The 17,846-nt window shown below is 37.2% G+C and overlaps 2 protein-coding genes across 5 annotated transcripts in view; one reads left to right on the forward strand and one right to left on the reverse strand.

Annotated features, from left to right (window-relative positions):
• The window catches only part of Rbbp4 (RB binding protein 4, chromatin remodeling factor), a 19,299-nt gene extending 4,054 nt beyond the window's left edge, over positions 1–15,245 (forward strand). The window contains exons 3-12 of the mRNA XM_005317761.4: positions 1,078–1,223; positions 5,109–5,282; positions 5,621–5,736; positions 5,848–6,008; positions 6,133–6,259; positions 6,738–6,815; positions 8,508–8,584; positions 8,812–8,869; positions 9,085–9,195; positions 14,213–15,245. Of these exons, the coding sequence (XP_005317818.1) occupies positions 1,078–1,223; positions 5,109–5,282; positions 5,621–5,736; positions 5,848–6,008; positions 6,133–6,259; positions 6,738–6,815; positions 8,508–8,584; positions 8,812–8,869; positions 9,085–9,195; positions 14,213–14,278 (1,114 nt within the window). The 3' untranslated portion in view covers positions 14,279–15,245. The remainder of the gene's footprint in view (positions 1–1,077; positions 1,224–5,108; positions 5,283–5,620; positions 5,737–5,847; positions 6,009–6,132; positions 6,260–6,737; positions 6,816–8,507; positions 8,585–8,811; positions 8,870–9,084; positions 9,196–14,212) is intronic.
• Sync (syncoilin, intermediate filament protein) overlaps positions 10,549–17,846 on the reverse strand; it is a 25,309-nt gene continuing 18,011 nt past the window's right edge. The window contains exons 3-5 of one of the 4 annotated variants that reach the window (XR_005735071.2): positions 17,679–17,803; positions 17,168–17,513; positions 10,549–16,320 (exon numbers count right to left, since the gene is read on the reverse strand). Coding sequence is in view for 3 of the 4 variants with exons in the window: in XM_078025830.1 (XP_077881956.1) it covers positions 17,420–17,513; positions 17,679–17,803 (219 nt within the window). In the remaining variant the exon portion in view is untranslated. Of the gene's footprint in view, positions 17,514–17,678; positions 17,804–17,846 lie in introns of all 4 variants that reach the window. The other 3 variants (XM_005317763.5, XM_021735177.3, XM_078025830.1) reach the window with 3 other exon arrangements.

Below are 17,846 nucleotides of genomic sequence, written 5' to 3' on the forward strand. Positions count from 1 at the left end.
AGTTATTGGAATTACAGGCATGAACCATCACACCTGGCCTTTTTTTTTTTTTTTTTTAATTCCTTTTTAGTTGTAGGTGGACACAATGGCTTTATTTTGTTTGTTTATTTTTATGTGGTGCTGAGGATTGAACCCAGTGCCTCACACATGCTAGGCAAGTGCTTTGCCACTGGGCCCCAGCCCCATCCCTAGTTTTCCTTTTTTAGGGTGGATCTGAGGTGCTGAAGATTGATCCCAGGACCTTGCATATGCTAAGGTCTTCCACTGAGCTATACCCCAAGCTACTCCTTTTTTTTTTTTTTTTTTTTTTGGTGGGGGTGGGTAGTGGGGATTTATTGAACCCATGAGTACTTTGTCACTGGGCTACATTTTGTTTTGTTTTGAGACAGGGTTTTGATGATTTGCTGAGGCTGTTTTTGAGTTTGTAATCATCCTGCCTTAGCATCCCAAGTTCTGGGAGTAACAGGTGGGCACTACCACACCTGGATTTTCTTTGTGAGCCTTCTAGCTGAGATTACAGGCATGTCGTTGTGCTCAGCCCCTCCTTTTAAACAAAGGTTTTAATAAATTAAGTATTAGAGTATCCAACCCCTCTTTTGTTTCCTTTTAGCCCATTGTAAAGAGTACATAGTTCATTTTTTATTCTTTTAAACTTTTTCTCCAGAGTAATTCTAAATTTTAAAACAAGTTAGAGGTGCTTATAAAATTAGGTGCTAGGACTTGGAGTATGGCTCAGTGGTGGAGCGCTTGCCTAGCACGTAAGGCACTGGGTTCAGTTCTCAACAGTGCATATAAATAAATTAAATTAAGGTCCATCAACAACTAAAAATAGTTTTTTAAAAAATTGGGGGCTGGGGCTGTAGGTCAATGACAGCACTTGCGTTGGACGTGGGAGACACTGGGTTTAATCCTCAGCACCACATTTGAAAAACATACAAATAAAATAAATTAGGAACTATATTCTCTGTATTTCACCTTATGGAAGATGCAGTAAATGTAGAAAGTGGGTCTCCATAACTGTTTGTAGTCTCTCTTGATGGTACTAATTTGAATATTGACTGTTTGTTGCTGTTACAGACCAGAAGGAAAAGATTTCAGCATTCATCGACTTGTCTTGGGGACACACACATCAGATGAGCAAAACCACCTTGTGATAGCCAGTGTACAGCTCCCTAATGATGATGCTCAATTTGATGCATCACACTACGACAGTGAGAAAGGAGGTAGGAATCTTAAACAAGAAAGAATTTATGACATATGGTTATCTTTCATATCTTTGAATTATTGTAAAAGGATACCAATTTGATAAAGTAGCCTCAAGTTAGAAATAAGATTTATGCTTGGGAGAGCTAAGTTTGCAGTATAGAAGAACTACTTAACGCATACTCGTTCTGTATCTTTTCTGTAAACTTCCCACTACTAAACTGGTAATGAGGGAATTTCTACCATTGAAAGAACCAGAAATCTACCAACGTTATTTCTGTGCATTCTCATCAGGGGACATATTCTAAGCAGATAAAAAATGGTTCATGGGTTTGGGTGAGTGTAAATTGCTCATTGAATATATAAAGTACTTAGCACATATTCAAACATTGGATATTTGTGGTATTACATATTCATCAGGTACGGGAAAAATTGTCTTTAAGGTTTTGTAGCTAGGCAACAGTGAAAAACAAGTTGATACTGGGCATAGTGGTATGTTCTAATCCCAGCTACTTGGTAGGCTGCAGCTGAGGGATCCTTAAATTTGAGACCAGCCTGGGCAACTTAGACCTTATCTCAAAAAAAAATTTTTTTTAAGTGGGCTGGGAATGTAGCTTAGTGATAGAACACTTTCATAAATATTAGATGTTTAATGTTTCTTAGATTTCTCGTGATTAGCAGAACATTCATATCTGTTTTTTAAGTACTGGGCACTTAATCACCAAGCTACATCCCCAACTCTTTTTATTTTGATACAGGTCCTCTCTAAGTTGCTGAGGCTGGCCTTGAATTTGTAATCTTCCTGTCAGCCTCCTGAGCCTTTGGGATTACAGGTGGACACAGTATTCGAAGCTTACATTCCCTTTGAGTGGCATCAAATTTCCTTTTGTTTTGAAGAGACCTTATCCTCTAACACTTCATATTTGAAGAACAGGTTAAAAAAAAAGAGAAAGAGCCAGTAATATATACAGTAAATCCCATATAAATCAACTGATCCTCATGCGGATAAACATAGGAACCCCTAGTTTTTATTTATTCAAGATCGGATGTTGCTAAATTGCTGGAGCAGGCCTCAAACTGGTGATCCTTTTGTTTCTCTAATCACATTAAATACATAGGGCTGGGGATGTAGCTCATTGGTAGAGTGCTTTCTTAGCATGTGCAAGGCCCTGGATTCAATTACTAGCACTACACTAAAAAAAATAAAAATAAAAATACTAGGGTTTTTTGGGGGGTGGGGTGGGGAGGGTGGTTGTTTTGTTTTGTTTGGAAGGGAAGGTTTTCATACCTGGAATTAAACACAGAGGTGCTGTTCCATTGAGCTATGTCCCTAACCCTTGTTATTTTTTATTTTGAGAAAGAGTCTCACTATGTTGCTTAGAGCCTCCTGAGTTAATGAGGGTGGCCATGAATTTGTAATCCTTCTGCCTCAGCCTCCTGAGCTGCTGGGATTATAGGTGCGTACCACCATACCCAGTTGAATCCTAGACCTTTAAAACTCAATTTTGAACTGAATGTGGTGGTTCACACCTGTAATCCCAGTGGGCTCTAGAGGCTGAGGCTGGAGGAATACACATTCAAAACCAACCTCAGCAACATAGCTAGGCCCTATTTCAAAATAGAAAAAGGAGCTGGGGAATAGCTCGGTGCACCCCATGTTCAATCCCCAGTACCAAGAAACAAAATACAAATTTTGAATTCTCTAAGCTGAATTCTTGCTACTGTTTTATAGTGAGGCCCATATATGTCCAATCCTGAAATAACCCTTGTTCTATGGGCTCTATGCTGCCAGCTCTTCCTTTTCCCTGAATGGTGCCACTTTTCTGACAATCATGCTATTTTTTTTAATTATATATTTTCTTGGTAGTGGTAATTCTCTACAGTTATGTACTTAACCACTGTGTGCTTAGACTGAAAGTTTCTTATGATGACACACCTTATTTTTGCCTTCCTTTTTGTTACAAGTTTTTGGAATAAAATTAGTTAATGTATTTTTTTCTTCTCCTGTAGTCTTTAAACTTTTATTATTGGGCTTTTAACCTTGTTTTGAAACATATGCTCTAAACTTACAAAAGTTATTTTGAAGCTGAAAGTTATCTAAGGCCAACAATGTTACCCATTTACATCTTTGCTTTCTGAGAAGCTTTTGTCCTTCAAAGAGTAACACCTGTGTAGCAATATTATTGACAGCAGTTTCATCCATTACTTTTTTTTTTTTTTTTTTTTTTGGTACCAGGGGTTGAACTTGGGGGCACTAAAACACTGAGTCAGCTCCCTAGTCCTATTTTGAATTTTATTAGAGACAGAGTCACTAAATTGCTTAGCGCCTACCTATTGCTGAGGCTGGCTTTGAACTTGTGATCCTACTGTCTCAGCCTCCCCAGCCGCTGGGGTTACAGGTGTGTGCCATTTCACCTGGTTCATCTATTACTAATTTATTTATTTATTTATGGTAGTGCCTGGGGATTTAACCCAGGGCCTTATGCATGTGAGGCAAGCACTCTACCAACTGGGCTATGTCCCCAGCCCCTCATCTATTACTTTTACATCTTCTTTGTTTAATGGATATTTGAGGTTCTGAAAAATTGAAGGCAAATAGGAGTTAAGAAAATGGAGCTGGACGCAGTGGCGCACACCTGTTATCCAGCAGCTTGGGAGACTGAGGCAGGTAAACTATGATTTCAAAGTCAGACTTAGCAACTTAGCAAGGTCCTAAGCAACTCAGCGAAACCCTGTCTAAATAAAATGCCGAAAAGGGTTAGGCATGTGTCTCAGTGTTTAAACACCCCCAGTTCAATCCCCAGTACCAAAAACAAAGATAATGGAACTATTAGCCTGTTGTGGTTGCACACACCTATAATTCCAGTGATTCATCTGAAGCAGGGGAATAGCAAGTTTGAGGCCAGTCTGGGCAACTTGGATCCTGTCCCAAAATAAATAAAATTAACTAGGGCTGAGGTTGTGGCTCAGTGGTAGAATGCTTGCTTAACAGGTGTGAGGCACTGGGTTCAACACCACATGAAAATAAAAAAAGATATTGTGTTTATCTACAACTAAAAATATTTTTTAAAAATAGTACCAAGTTTATTCAGCATACTTTTTGTATTTATTTTGGTGTCAGGGTTGAACTCAGGGACAGTTAACCATGGAGCCACATCCTTAGCCAAGTTGCTGAGGCTAGCCTCAGACTTCTGCCTCAGTCTCCCAAATCAGTGGGATTACTTAGTCTTACACACCTGTCGTATTTGTATTTTTTAAAGTAATTTTTTAATGATATTTTCTTTGTAGATGGACACAATATCTTTATTTTTTATTAATTTTTATGTGGTGCTGTGGATCAAACCCAGTGCCTTATGCGTGCAAGGCAAGTGTTCTCCAACTGAGCCACGACCCCAGCCCCCTTATTTGTACTTTAAATGAGATTTTAAAAGTGTTTATGAAGAACCTCCTTTTGAGGTGAAAGTTTCTCTTAACTTCAAATACTAATAAAATACTTTGACTTGTTTGTTTTGGGCCAGGGTAGTGTTTTTGTTCTACTGAGAGTAAACCCTGTAGCAGCTGCATGTTACTACATCTCAGGCCTTTATTTCTAATTTTCTTTATTTTCTTTATTTCTGATTTCTTACTAAGTTGTTGAGGCCAATCTCGAATGTGGGAATCCTCAGGCCTTAGCCTCCTGCATTGCTGGGAATAAAGGTGTGTGCCACCACACCTAGCAATGTAATTCTTATTAGGCATTTAACAACATATCTGATGTCAGATGAGAATGAAAACACTGTATATTGCTAACAAATGTCTAATATACTATTTTACTGATAAGTCTTTGCCTATGTCTTCATATTCTGTGTAACCCAAGCAGAATGTTTTGTGTCTCACCCTTACTTGCAATTTATTTTTATTTACAGAATTTGGAGGTTTTGGCTCAGTTAGTGGGAAAATTGAAATAGAAATCAAGATCAACCATGAAGGTGAAGTAAATAGGGCTCGTTATATGCCCCAGAACCCTTGCATCATTGCAACAAAGACTCCATCCAGTGATGTTCTTGTTTTTGACTATACAAAACATCCTTCTAAACCAGGTCAGGTACCTCCCCTTTTCTCTTAAAATACACAGATTCTGCTTGCTCAGGGTTTTAATTTCTTGTCATCTGTATAATTTAACATCCTGTAATTTATAGTGATAATATGTGTGGGTATTTTCCTTCACACTTTTTCCTTTAGTGGAAAAAATCTTTTTTAAAATAGAATAAACAGAATGATTATGGTGAAGCTTAAGCATTTTATCTTTGGTCGTAATGATTACTGTGTTTTTTATAAATGTTAGGAGCTTTAGGCATCATGCTCAACATTTCATTTTGTTTAGTAAACCCATAGTAACAGTGAACTTAGTCATCTTCATGTGTCTATTACTTTGCAGACCCTTCTGGAGAGTGCAACCCAGACTTACGTCTCCGTGGACATCAGAAGGAAGGATATGGGCTTTCTTGGAACCCAAATCTTAGTGGGCACTTACTTAGTGCTTCAGATGACCATGTGCGTATCCTTCCAATTTTGAAGTAAATCTGGGCTAGTTACCAGTTGGTTTCTTTTTTGGGATTTGTGGGAAGGTGAGACTCTTACATAATGGTTAATTTTACATTTAAGACCATCTGCCTATGGGATATCAGTGCCGTCCCAAAGGAAGGAAAAGTGGTCGATGCGAAGACCATCTTTACAGGGCATACAGCAGTAGTAGAAGATGTTTCCTGGCATCTGCTCCATGAGTCCCTGTTTGGGTCAGTTGCTGATGATCAGAAACTTATGATGTGAGTAGAACCCATTTTTTTTTTTGTTGTTGTTGTTTTATTCTTATATTTTATCTTATTTTTTATATTTAGTAAGCTTTTTCAAAAGCTTTTTTCTTTGCTTTTTTCCCCCCTTCCACTAAAGTTGGGATACTCGTTCAAACAATACTTCCAAACCAAGCCACTCAGTAGATGCTCACACTGCTGAAGTGAACTGCCTCTCTTTCAATCCTTATAGTGAGTTCATACTTGCCACAGGATCAGCTGATAAGGTAAGTTTGACTTGTTCTAAGAGAATAAATTCGTTGGGCTGGTGGTATAGCTCAGTTGGTAGAGTCCTTGCCTCCCATGCACAAGGCCCTGGGATTAATCCCCAGCACCACCAAAAAAAATAAATAAATAAATAACAATTTTTTAAAAAGAGAATACGTTTGTGAATCTCTTTACATTTTAAATGTGCAGAGTTAGTTTGAGTTAATGGGTTTTTCTTTCTTTTTAAAAAAATAAAACATTTGTTGGATACAATGATAAACGCCTCTTATTAGTTCAACCAGTTTAGGATGCCGAGACAGGAAGATTGCAAGTTCAAGGCTAGCCTGGGCAACTTGGTGAGACCCTATCTCAAAAATAAAATGAAAAGGGCTCATGGTGTAGCTCAGTGGTAGAGTGCCTCAGAGTTCACTCCCCACTGCCTCAAACAACAAAACAAAATATAAATTGGTCTTGCTTTCCTTTTCTTTTTGCATGTAGACTGTTGCCTTGTGGGATCTGAGAAATCTGAAACTTAAATTGCATTCCTTTGAATCACATAAGGATGAAATATTTCAGGTAAGAGAAGCCATTGCTGCTTAATTTTTGTTGATGTTAAAGGAAAACTTGGGAGTGCAAGTAGGCACATTTGTGCTTTTTCTTTTACCAAAAGTAATAGTAATATTCCATATGCATATACTGTTCTCTGTGGGAACTGGGGTTGTTTTTCCTTTGTTGTTTACTTTTTCAAACTGCTCGCTCGTTGACCATCTATGTATTTCAGGGTTGTTAGGAAAACTAGTGGCCAGACATGGTGCTGCATGCCTATAATCCCAGCCACTCAGGAGACTGAGACAGTTGGAATCACAAGTTTGAGGCCAACCTCGGCAGTTTAGTGAGACCCTTTCTCAAAATAAAAAGGGACTGGAGATATAGCTCAGTGGTAAGGGCACCTGTGGATTTAATCCCCACCCCTAAAAAAAAAGTTTATTGTTGCACTATGTTCAAAGCTTTTGTTAAGGCTTTGTGAAGAATATGTTACAGGTATAATTACATAATTTTTAGTTAAATTGTAGGGCTTAAATTTTTATAGCAAGAAAGGCCTATTTTGAAATTATAATAAAATATTATTGTGTTAAGGACCTGAGGGCAGTCAGATTAATTCTAATGGATAAGTGTGGCCGGCATCTTAATTAGGTTTTAGGTGAGGCATAGTTCTGTACACCTTGTCTCTTAACCTTATTTTTTATCCCAAAGAGTATTTTGACTTTGCCCTCTTTGTTCTTTGCTTAAAATGGTGTTATTGCATGAAGATTATCCAAATTCTTTGTTTACAGTAATGTCATCTTTTCTGTAACATGAGCCAGCACCTTTCTTACCAACCAGTAATAAATAATATGTGATTGTTGCATGTATTTAGTTGAATTTTGTCTTAAGTCTTCACTTAAGATCATTATTATAAGGAATTTTTATTGTTGTCATCAGCCTTATTTATGTGTACCACAGAGTTCCATATAAGTACTTAAGAAAGTAATTTTTGTATGTGTGTCATCTGTTATTTTAGTACTTAGGTCAGAAGTGGGTTACATTTGACTAGAGGCCAGAATTAGATACTGTGGTTGAAGTATGGCCAATATATTTAGCCAAGCACAGTAGCATATACCCATAATCCCAATGATGTGGAGGGCTGAAATGGGAGGATCAAAAGTTCCAGGCCAACCTCACCAATTTAGTGAGACCCTCTGCAACTGAGCAAGATCCTATCTCAAAATAAAAAGGACTAGGTATGTGGCTCAGTGGTAAAGTGCCCCTGAATTCAATCCCCAATACTAAAGGAAGGAAGGGAGGGAGGGAAGGAGGTGTGATCTTCAAAAGTATAACATGAAATGGGGGTATGGGGTTGTGACTCAGTGGTAGAGCGCTCTCTTGCCTTGCATGCACGAGGCACTGGGGTTTTTTTCCCCACCACCACATTTTTAAAAAAAAACCAAAAAACTATAAAAGCAGGTATTGCGTTCTCTACAACTAAAAATAAAAATATAACGTGAAATAGAAGTTGATGTCTTAGGTCTAGTAATGTATTTTAATAAAAAATTAGATTTGTCAATTTTAACTATAATGTTTAATACTTTTGATTCCTTTTTATAAAATCTTTAAATTGTTAACTATAACTTTAGAATGAGTGTGTGTGTGTGTGTGTGTGTGTCTGTCTGTCTGTCTGTGTGTTTTCCTAATTCATGTCTTTTCTGTTTCCTTCATTCTTGTGTATAGGTTCAATGGTCACCTCACAATGAGACTATTCTGGCTTCTAGTGGTACTGATCGTAGACTGAATGTCTGGGATTTAAGGTAAGTCTTGTATTAGTTACTCTCTTTATGAAGTTTTTTGTTTGTTTGTTTTTTGTTTTACTTAGTTACACATGACAGTACAATGATCTTGACATATCATACATTTGAATCAGATGGGATATAATTTCTCATTTTTCTAGTCTTTGTGAAGTTATATTTACACTTTCCCAAGGTAGTTACTTGGGGAAAATCTTTTTTTAACTTCTAAAATTATCTTTTTGTGCTAGTAAAATTGGAGAAGAACAATCCCCAGAAGATGCAGAAGATGGCCCACCAGAATTATTGGTATGTTATAACCAGTAAACAATATTGAAATAATCTGTAACTTCTTTTTTTAATAACTTTATTTTTATGTGGTACTGACACTTGAACTCAGTGCCTCACATGTGCAGGGTAAGCAGTCTACCACTGAGCCACAACCCCAGCCTGTAACTTCTTTCAATCGTTTGTAATTTAATGTCTTCTTTCTCATTTCATATCTGTTTTCTTCCCTATTATAGTTTATTCATGGTGGTCACACTGCCAAGATATCTGATTTCTCCTGGAATCCCAATGAACCTTGGGTGATTTGTTCTGTATCAGAAGACAATATCATGCAAGTGTGGCAAATGGTAAGTGTTTGGTCTTTTGAGTGGGGGAATTTAGATAAATACTATTTCATATTTTATTCTTTTTTTTTTTTTTAAAGGGAGAGTGAGAGAGAGTCGAGAGAGAGAGAGAATTTTTTTTTAATACCTTTGTTTTGTTTTTATGTGGTGCTGAGGATCAAACCCAGGGCCTAACTTACTAAGCAAGCACTCTACTGCTGAGCCACAGCTTCAGCCCCTCTTAACTATTCTTTACCTGCCTTCACCTGATTGCCCTGCTGGTTATTTTTAAACTCAACCAAATAAAACTGATCTTTTCTTCACTCTCCTTAGTCCCCTTTCCTTCTCCTCAATCCTTTTTTCTGACTAGTGTCCATGTCTTGTTCAGCTAACCAGACTTAAATCCTAGGAGTCTTCATCTTTTCACCTGTCAGTCTAGTTTACTTAACAGATTTCATACTATTTCAGCAATACTTCTCCCTTCTGTCTTCTTATAAATACAGATATGTATGCCCGTAGGAGGTATATCACAGCTTGAAATGCTACCTGATTTCTCTGAAACCCATCTAGACTATAAAAATACCCCAATTTTAGGCAGTCACCCTTTGAAATTTCAGAGCACTTAATTTAATAAAAAATAATCAGTGTACATAAGGCCCTGGGTTCAGTCCCCAGGACCCAGTGGTTTTAAAAAAAAAAATTCATGTTTGGGGTGTAACTCAGTGGTAGCACATTTGCTTAACCTAAGGCACTGGTTCAGTCCCAGCACTAAAAATATGATAGCTGAATTCATGGCACATACCTGTAATCCCAACTTCTCGGGATGCTGAGGCAAGAAGGATTGTAAGTTTGAGACCAGCTTAGGCAAGACCCTTTCTCAAAGTTTAAAAAATAAAATAAAAAGAGCTAGGGATGTGGCTCAGTGGTAAGAGAACCCCTGGGTTTAATTCCCAGTACTATCAAATAAATAAATAATGACTAATGTCTAAATATAGTAGTAGTAAAAGAAATTGTCACATTCTTCCTGGGCATGGTATCTCAAATCTATAGTCCCAGTACTTATGGAGACTAGGGCAGGAGGATCACAATTTGAAGATCAGCCTGGGCAATTTAGTGGAACTGGGTCTCAAAAAGGCTGTGATAGAACACCCGAGTTTAATCTCCCCACCCCACTAAAGGGAAAAAAATACATTCTGGATGGTTATACAACATTGTGTTCTTCATGCCACTGAACTATACAAATAAAACAACTAAGATAATTTTGTTTATGTATTTTACCACTTTTTATCTTTTTTTTTTTTTTAATGGAAGTATGATAAATGAAATCAATTCCAAGAGTCTTTTTGTGTCTAGGTAGATCTAGAACTAGGAAGAAACTCTAGAGGAAAAAGTTTTTATTGTTCTTTTATCAGAGTACACAGTTTTTATTTTGGCTTGTTTACATAGTCTCCAATTTAGTCCATCATTCCAAACTCAACCCCATTCCATTTACTTTGCTATTTGGTAAAATATGGTAGGATGAACTCTGGATTGGAAGTAAAGTCATTTGTTATTTTTTTCTTTTTTATTTATTTATTTTACAATTGTTCCAATAAGTTGTACATGACAGTAGAATGCAGTTTAACACCTTATACATAAATGGAACAACTTCTTATTCCACTGGCTGTGCATGGTACAGAGTCACACCAGTAGTGTATATAGGGTATACACTATATATAAAGTGTATAGGGGAATAATGTATATCTCATTCTGCCATCTTTCCCATCCCCGCAGCCCCACCCCTCCCCTTGCTCCCCTCTGAAAATCCAAAGTTCATTCTTCCCTACCCACCCCCACTATGGATCATCATGCACTTATCAGAGGAAACAATTTGGCATTTGTTTTGGGGGGGACTGGCTTGTTCCATTTAGCACAATATTCTGTAGTTCCATCCATTTCTCTGCAGATGCCATGATTTCATTCTTCTTTTAAGACTGAGTAATATTCCATTATGTATATAGCACATTTTCTTTAGATCTGTTGAAGGGCATCTAGATTGGTTCCATAGTTTAGCTATTGTGAATTGAGCTGCTATAAATATAGATGTGGCTGCATCACTGTGGTGTGCTGATTTTATGTCCTTTGGGTATAAACTGAGGAGTTGGGATAGCTGGGTTAGAGGAAAGCTTTTCAATCAACCATGAGAAAGAACATGTTAATAAGCAGAACTTGCTTAAAATGGATAGTATTATTAAAGATATGAAATAGTGTTTATGGCCTTTGAAATTAAATTGTACTACCTCTGTACTTGTGAATATTGTGTATCAAAAAGAAGTAAGGTTAAATAGGAAAAAGGCAGATCAAAGAACCACATGATAGTATCCTTCATATTAATATTTTGTGTCTCTAGTTCTGTGTTTAATTGTATATAACTGTGGCTGCCCCCTCCATATCGGTGAATTAAAATAGCCATGGATTTAAAATATTTTTTTAAAAAATTGTGTATGTACTGAACATGTACAAAATTTTTTCTTTATTATGTTATTTAGGGAATAATGACAATCTCTGTATGCACAGCCTTTATATTAGAAATTGTAATCTAGAGAAGGCTTAAGATCTACAGGTAGATGTGCGTAGGTTATATGCTAATATTATGCCATTTTATATAAATGATTTAAGTACCGAGATATTTTGGCAGCCTGTCAGGGATGGCTGTTCTGGAAGCAATCCCCCTCAGGATACTAAGAGACAACTCTGTTTAGGAGGCTGTTTCCACTGGGTGTGGTAGTACCCAACTGTAATTTCAGTAGCGTGGGAGGCTGAAGCAGGCCCACATTCAAGGCCAGCCTCAGCAACTTATCAAGGCCTTCTCTCAAAACTAGGGGCTGGGGTTGTTGCTCAGCGGTAGAGTGCTCACCTAGCACGTATGAGGCCCTGGGTTCCATCCTCAGCACCATAAAAGTAAATAAAGGTATTTTTTTTAAAAAGCATTTAAAAATAAAAATGGTTGAGGATGTAGCTCAGTGGTAAAACCCTCCTGGGTTCAATCCTCAGCACACACACACACCCCGCTAAGATTGCCAACATGTGTTCAATATATCGAGTTAGGCAGTACTTGATTTTTTTTCTTCATGTTTCTATATTGTATTTTTTACAATAAAGATGTTTGAAATATATCACCAAAATCTACCTTAACCTCTTTGTAATACATCCATTCAAAATTAACATAAAAACTTTAAAGAGTTCCGGTGGGAAAGTGAAATGGGTTGCTGTGGGTAGATTATCATTTGAAGGTATATTGGTAGTAGTTGGGGAAATGTTTAGGAGATAGAACTACATCTCCTCCAAGGCCTAGAACGTCCTCCATTCTCAAATGTTACTTTAATTACCTTTTTAGAAATGTGATATAATACTAAGTAAATATTTCATCTTTGTCTCATTTCTTGGCATAATTCCTAAGAAATGCTTGGAATATTCAAAGTGGTAACTGTCTTTTTGCTCAAGACACTGAATAACAAGTATTTTAACAAGACAACCTTTAGACCACACCTGGGTTTGTGATGTAAAGGTGAGGTTGATGGAGCCTCTAAATATCCTCGTGAGCTAGTCATCAGAAAGACCAAACAGTAGATTAAGTATTTGGAACTTTTTAGCCCCCGCTTACTAGCCAGGGGACTAGGGAAATCTGGAGATTGAACTCGTAATTTGATGAGCTTCCAGGTTAGTAAATATATTGACGTGCTGGGAGAGTGGCATGCCCAGGGACTTAATGGAATTTTTGAGCCTACTCTGCACATTTGGTTCTCTGTTAAATGCTTTATAATAAACACTGATACAAAGCAAAAGTGGAACTGGGGCTATACATCAGCCCTAGTATGCATGAGGCCCTGAGTTTCATCCCCCGCACTAGAGAGAAAAATAACAAACTCTTGAGTTCTGTGAATCATTCTAGCAAATTATCAAACCATGTATGTGGGTGTCATGCAAAACTTTTTTTTAATTTGAGAACAGGACAGTCTTATGGGACTGAACCTTAAACCTGTTGAGTGATGCTAACCTTGGATAGTTAGTATTAGAATTGGATTGAGTTTTGCCTACTCGGTGTCAGGAAAAAAGACAGCATATTTTGTGTTAGGAATGATATGTATTCCTTTTCTCTGCAATCACATCACAAGATTCTGAAGATAAAAGACTATCCCATCGTCTGCAGCATCAAGCCTAGCAATTTGGGTACAGTCTATTCTCTAAGAACAATGCATTTTGCCCAAATGAAAGTTGTTTCTGTATTTTAAGTTATGCTTCTGGCAATATCAAGTGTTTTGTGTAAGAGCACTTTTTTAAAAACGAATCAAGATTTGGACATAAGATCTTTTTAGGTGAATTTTTTTTATTTGTCTACAGGTTTATTAGTCAGTGGTTTTTGCTACACTAAAGAGTTGTGCATCCATCACTACAACCAATTTTATAACATTTTCATCAACCCAAAAAGAAACCTGTACCCATAAGCCATCGATTCTATATTTCCATAGTTCTCACACACACACAATTTGCCTGAAGCCACCAATCTGTTTACTATGTGAATTAGGCTATTTGGAACATATTAAAAATGGGGTCATACAATGTGGAGATACATAATTTTTCCATTCATCATTTGGTGGACACTTGGCTTGTATTTACTTTGGGGCTATTAATATCTGATGAGAGGACTCAAGAATGTTGGTTATCAAGATAAGCAGTATCCAAACTTTTTTTTGTGGGAATGTCCTAATCCAGGGACCTTTGACCAGCTGCCTATTTTAGAGGAATGCAGCCATACCCACTCTTTGATTGATTACATTACAGATTCTTTAGAGCTGCAGTTATCCAGCAATGGCAGAGTCAAATAATTAGAAATCTTGACTTGAAATAATAGCCTTGGGCTGGGGATATAGCTCAGTTGGTAGAGTGTGTGCCTCGAATGCACAAGGCCATTGGTTCAATCCCCAGCACCACCAAAAGAAAGAGAGAAAGAAAGAATAGCCTTCGTGTTTACTAAATATCCGTTTTTTCTTGTTTTTGGCAGGCAGAGAACATCTATAATGATGAAGATCCTGAAGGAAGTGTGGATCCTGAAGGACAAGGATCCTAGATGTGTCTGCACTTGTGATTTTAGACTCCCCTTTTTTCCCTCTCAACCCTGAGATTGATTTAACACTGGTTTTGAGACACAGACTTTGTTCAGCTATCCCTCTATATAGGTACCACCAACAATTGCTATTAGCCCAAACAGTGGGTGTTTTCTAAATATTAACTGGGATACTTTATTCAGCAAAGCCAGACTTATTTAAATTTTCTTCAGGAATTTTCTAGTAACAAACCCGGGTCTAAAGTAGCTACAGAAAGGGGAATATTATGTGTGGTTATTTTTCTTCTTAAGCTATATCCCCAAGTTTTTTGGACTCATTTAAGTAAAAGCTAGAGTGAGTAAGGAATAGAGCCAAGTGAGGTAGGTGTCTGAGCCATGAAGTATAAATACCGCAAGATGTCATTTTTATTCAGGAATTAGGGGAGATTCAAGTCATATAGATTCCTACTCTAAAATCTTCACACCTGACTTTCCAGGATGCACATTTTCCTATGTAGACCAGTCTCCTCTTGATTTCTACAGTTAAGTCAAAACTACATGTTCCTCCTTTCCCATATATTTTTGCTTGTTAGTGTATTTCTTGAGCTGTTTTCATATTATTCCTTACCTTTATGTGAAATGGTTTTTTTTTTTGTTTGTTCTTTTTGTTTTTTGTTTTTTGTTTTTTTTTTTTTTTTTTTTTAACTTGGGACCACCAAGTTGTAAAGATGTATGTTTTTACCTGACAGTTGTACCACGGGTATACTGTCAAGTTGAGAAGAGTGAATTGATAGCTTGTATGTTTTTAAAATTAAATTAATCCTTGATAAGAGTTGCTTTTTTTTTTTTTTTTTTTTTTTTTTAGGAGTTGGTCCTTGACCACTAGTTTGATACCATCTGCATTTTGGGTGACCTGTTTTATCAGCAGGCCTATTACTCCCATGACTAACTGTGTAAGTGCTTATAATGGAATAAATTGCTTTTCTACATAGCCCTATGCCAATGGGTTTTATTTAGTATATAACATCCATCAAACACCCATCCCCTAGCTATCAAGAGTAGAATTAAATATAATAGGCCAAGAGCTATAGAAAAGAGCTTTACTCCTTCCTAGGGAAAAGTGCAAGACATAAAACACAGAACTAGAGATATACAGACTAAGGTGCAATAAAATGACATCTTTTTGAAGTCTAACCCTAGAGAACAACACAGACTCTAAAAATTTTTCAAAGGCAGTGTGTTTAAGGCAGAATTTAAATTTGGGAAAGGTGTTTAAGGCTTATCTCACAGGGTTGCCTCTCCCTAGTATGTTTTTCACTGGAGTTTGTACTTAAAGGATTTTAGAACCTGTTGTTTCTAACCTCTATCACCAAATGCCAAAACAAGATAACATGCCTGATTCTTTCCAGTCACTTAGTTTTGTTTTGGCAGAATAGACCCCAAAACTGTAAAGGTCTTTGGGAAATCTGAAATCTTACACCATGAGGTTCAAATCTGGATGGGTTCCTTTTCTCCAAGTCAGTTATTTCAGAGTATAGTGAAAATTATTTTGACACAATTTTTAAGAATATACCATGTGAATATGTATAGCCCTTAAGAAAAAGTAAACTATATAAGAGGATTCATTTAAAATCTAACACTCATGGCACAAAAGAATTCTAACAGTTGCCTTTTTGACCCCAGTTTTGTTCCAAACATGTTTTTGGTTTGGGTGAACATAAGGCAAAATACATTTTTCACAATACTTCAAGATGTGTCCATACATTCATCATTTACTCTGCATGTGAGCGTTGCTGCTGGCAGATAAAAGGCATTTTTCCATTAGTGTTTTGAGATCAGTATCAGCAGCCTACAAAGTAGGATCCAGCTAAAAGTTGACTGGTGTTCTGCTTCCAGCCACTCCTAAAATCTTTTTATACAAATTTCCACAGGTGAATTGCTCATCAAATTCTGGTACTCTCGTCCATTTGGGAAGAAGTGTGTCACAAGGGTATTCAGTGATCCTTTGCTAATAAGTTTTTTTTGTTTCTGGATTACAGATTTGGCCATACATTTCTAAACAGCCCCTGTAAGGTTAAGGAAAAGAAAAAGAATAAGTTTATACTTTCTACAACTTGAAATACTACCATTAGAAATATTGAACTTCTAAAGTTAGTTTCTACAGGCTATGTTGAGGAATATAATTTACATATGATCAGGGGTGACGTTGCCCTAGCAAATATTTAGAAGCCTCATACTTGCAAAACAACGAATGGTTATCTATATGATGGTGAAGACTGGGGTAGTTAAAATTTCTCTCAGGAATACTTCACATGAGTATTCCCCCCCCCCCCTCTTCCCAGTCCTGGGGAATTGAACTCAGAGGGGCTTTTACCACTAAGCCACATCCCTGGCCTTATTTTGAGATGGGGCCTTAGTACATTGCTGAGACTGGCCTCAAATTTTGGATACTCCTACCTCAGCCTCCTGAGCCACTGGGATTACAGGCACATGCCACTGTACCTGGCCACTTTCATTTCTTTAGAAATGAGCATTGTCTTTCTTTTCCTGTTCATACAGAGGTATTTGAAAGATCATTGCCCACAATTTGTAGTTAATCCAACAATAAGCATAATAAATTATATCTAGATAAGACACAGTAAAAGAAAGTCCTAGAAAGTAGAGTATTGGCTCCAATAGTTACTTGTGATTTTGTATCCAAGATGTAAGTTTAAGTAGGAAATAAATGGAAGAAATGGGCATTGATAACAGTGCACAACTGACAGACTTTTTAAGGGAATTTAGACTTTATATATAAAGAATAAGGACATGTTATAAGATCCCAGGGGTCTGGAATAATTCATTATTAAGAAAAATTCTTTCAGTTTTGCTAGGCCCTAAGTTAAAAGTCTGAAATACAGCTTTGTGACTTACTTAATTTAGCCCTCTTGTTGGCCACCTTTGTCATGGTCTGAATTTGATAGCACAGCTGCCTTCTGATTTATACTGAGGAAACTGAACAGGAGGTGTGGGTGGGGTAGGGTAAAGAACTGAGAATGCTCAGAGCCTAGGTGTTTTATCTGTTTACAGATTTCCTAATGGTAATTAGGTCACATTAGGGGTGGGGGAAAAAAAGACAATAATTAGTATTGTTAGAAAAGCAGAAACAATACAAATACCACTCTGTTACCCACAAAGATCACCTTGAGACTGTGTCTCGATTCCACCTGCCTGAGAAGTGGGAGCATCAGCCTGTTCCAGGCTCTTGGGAAGCATAGCCCTTTAAAAAGAGAGAGCCATTTTCCATCTGTTCCTGGATGAGCACAATTTGAAAATCATTTCCCAGATCATTTTTTGTTTTCTACTGTGAAGTGAAATTTTTCCCGAGCTTTCCCCCTCCCCTCAACTAATGTTAGATGAGATTTGAGTGGCAGCAAAAACTGACTTATAAGTTGAGAGCTCTTCAGCAAGACTGATCCTTAGCTGCTCCATCTCTTTGTTCTTCTGTTGCTGGAGTTGCACTCCACTTCTTAACTGCCTCTGTCGTTCTTCCATTTCCTCCAGCTGTTCCTGCATGGAAAGGCCAAGAATATTTCTAATGCACCAACAAAAA

This window comes from Ictidomys tridecemlineatus, chromosome 11 (assembly GCF_052094955.1).
Source record: "Ictidomys tridecemlineatus isolate mIctTri1 chromosome 11, mIctTri1.hap1, whole genome shotgun sequence".
Classification (NCBI taxonomy): domain Eukaryota; kingdom Metazoa; phylum Chordata; class Mammalia; order Rodentia; family Sciuridae; genus Ictidomys; species Ictidomys tridecemlineatus.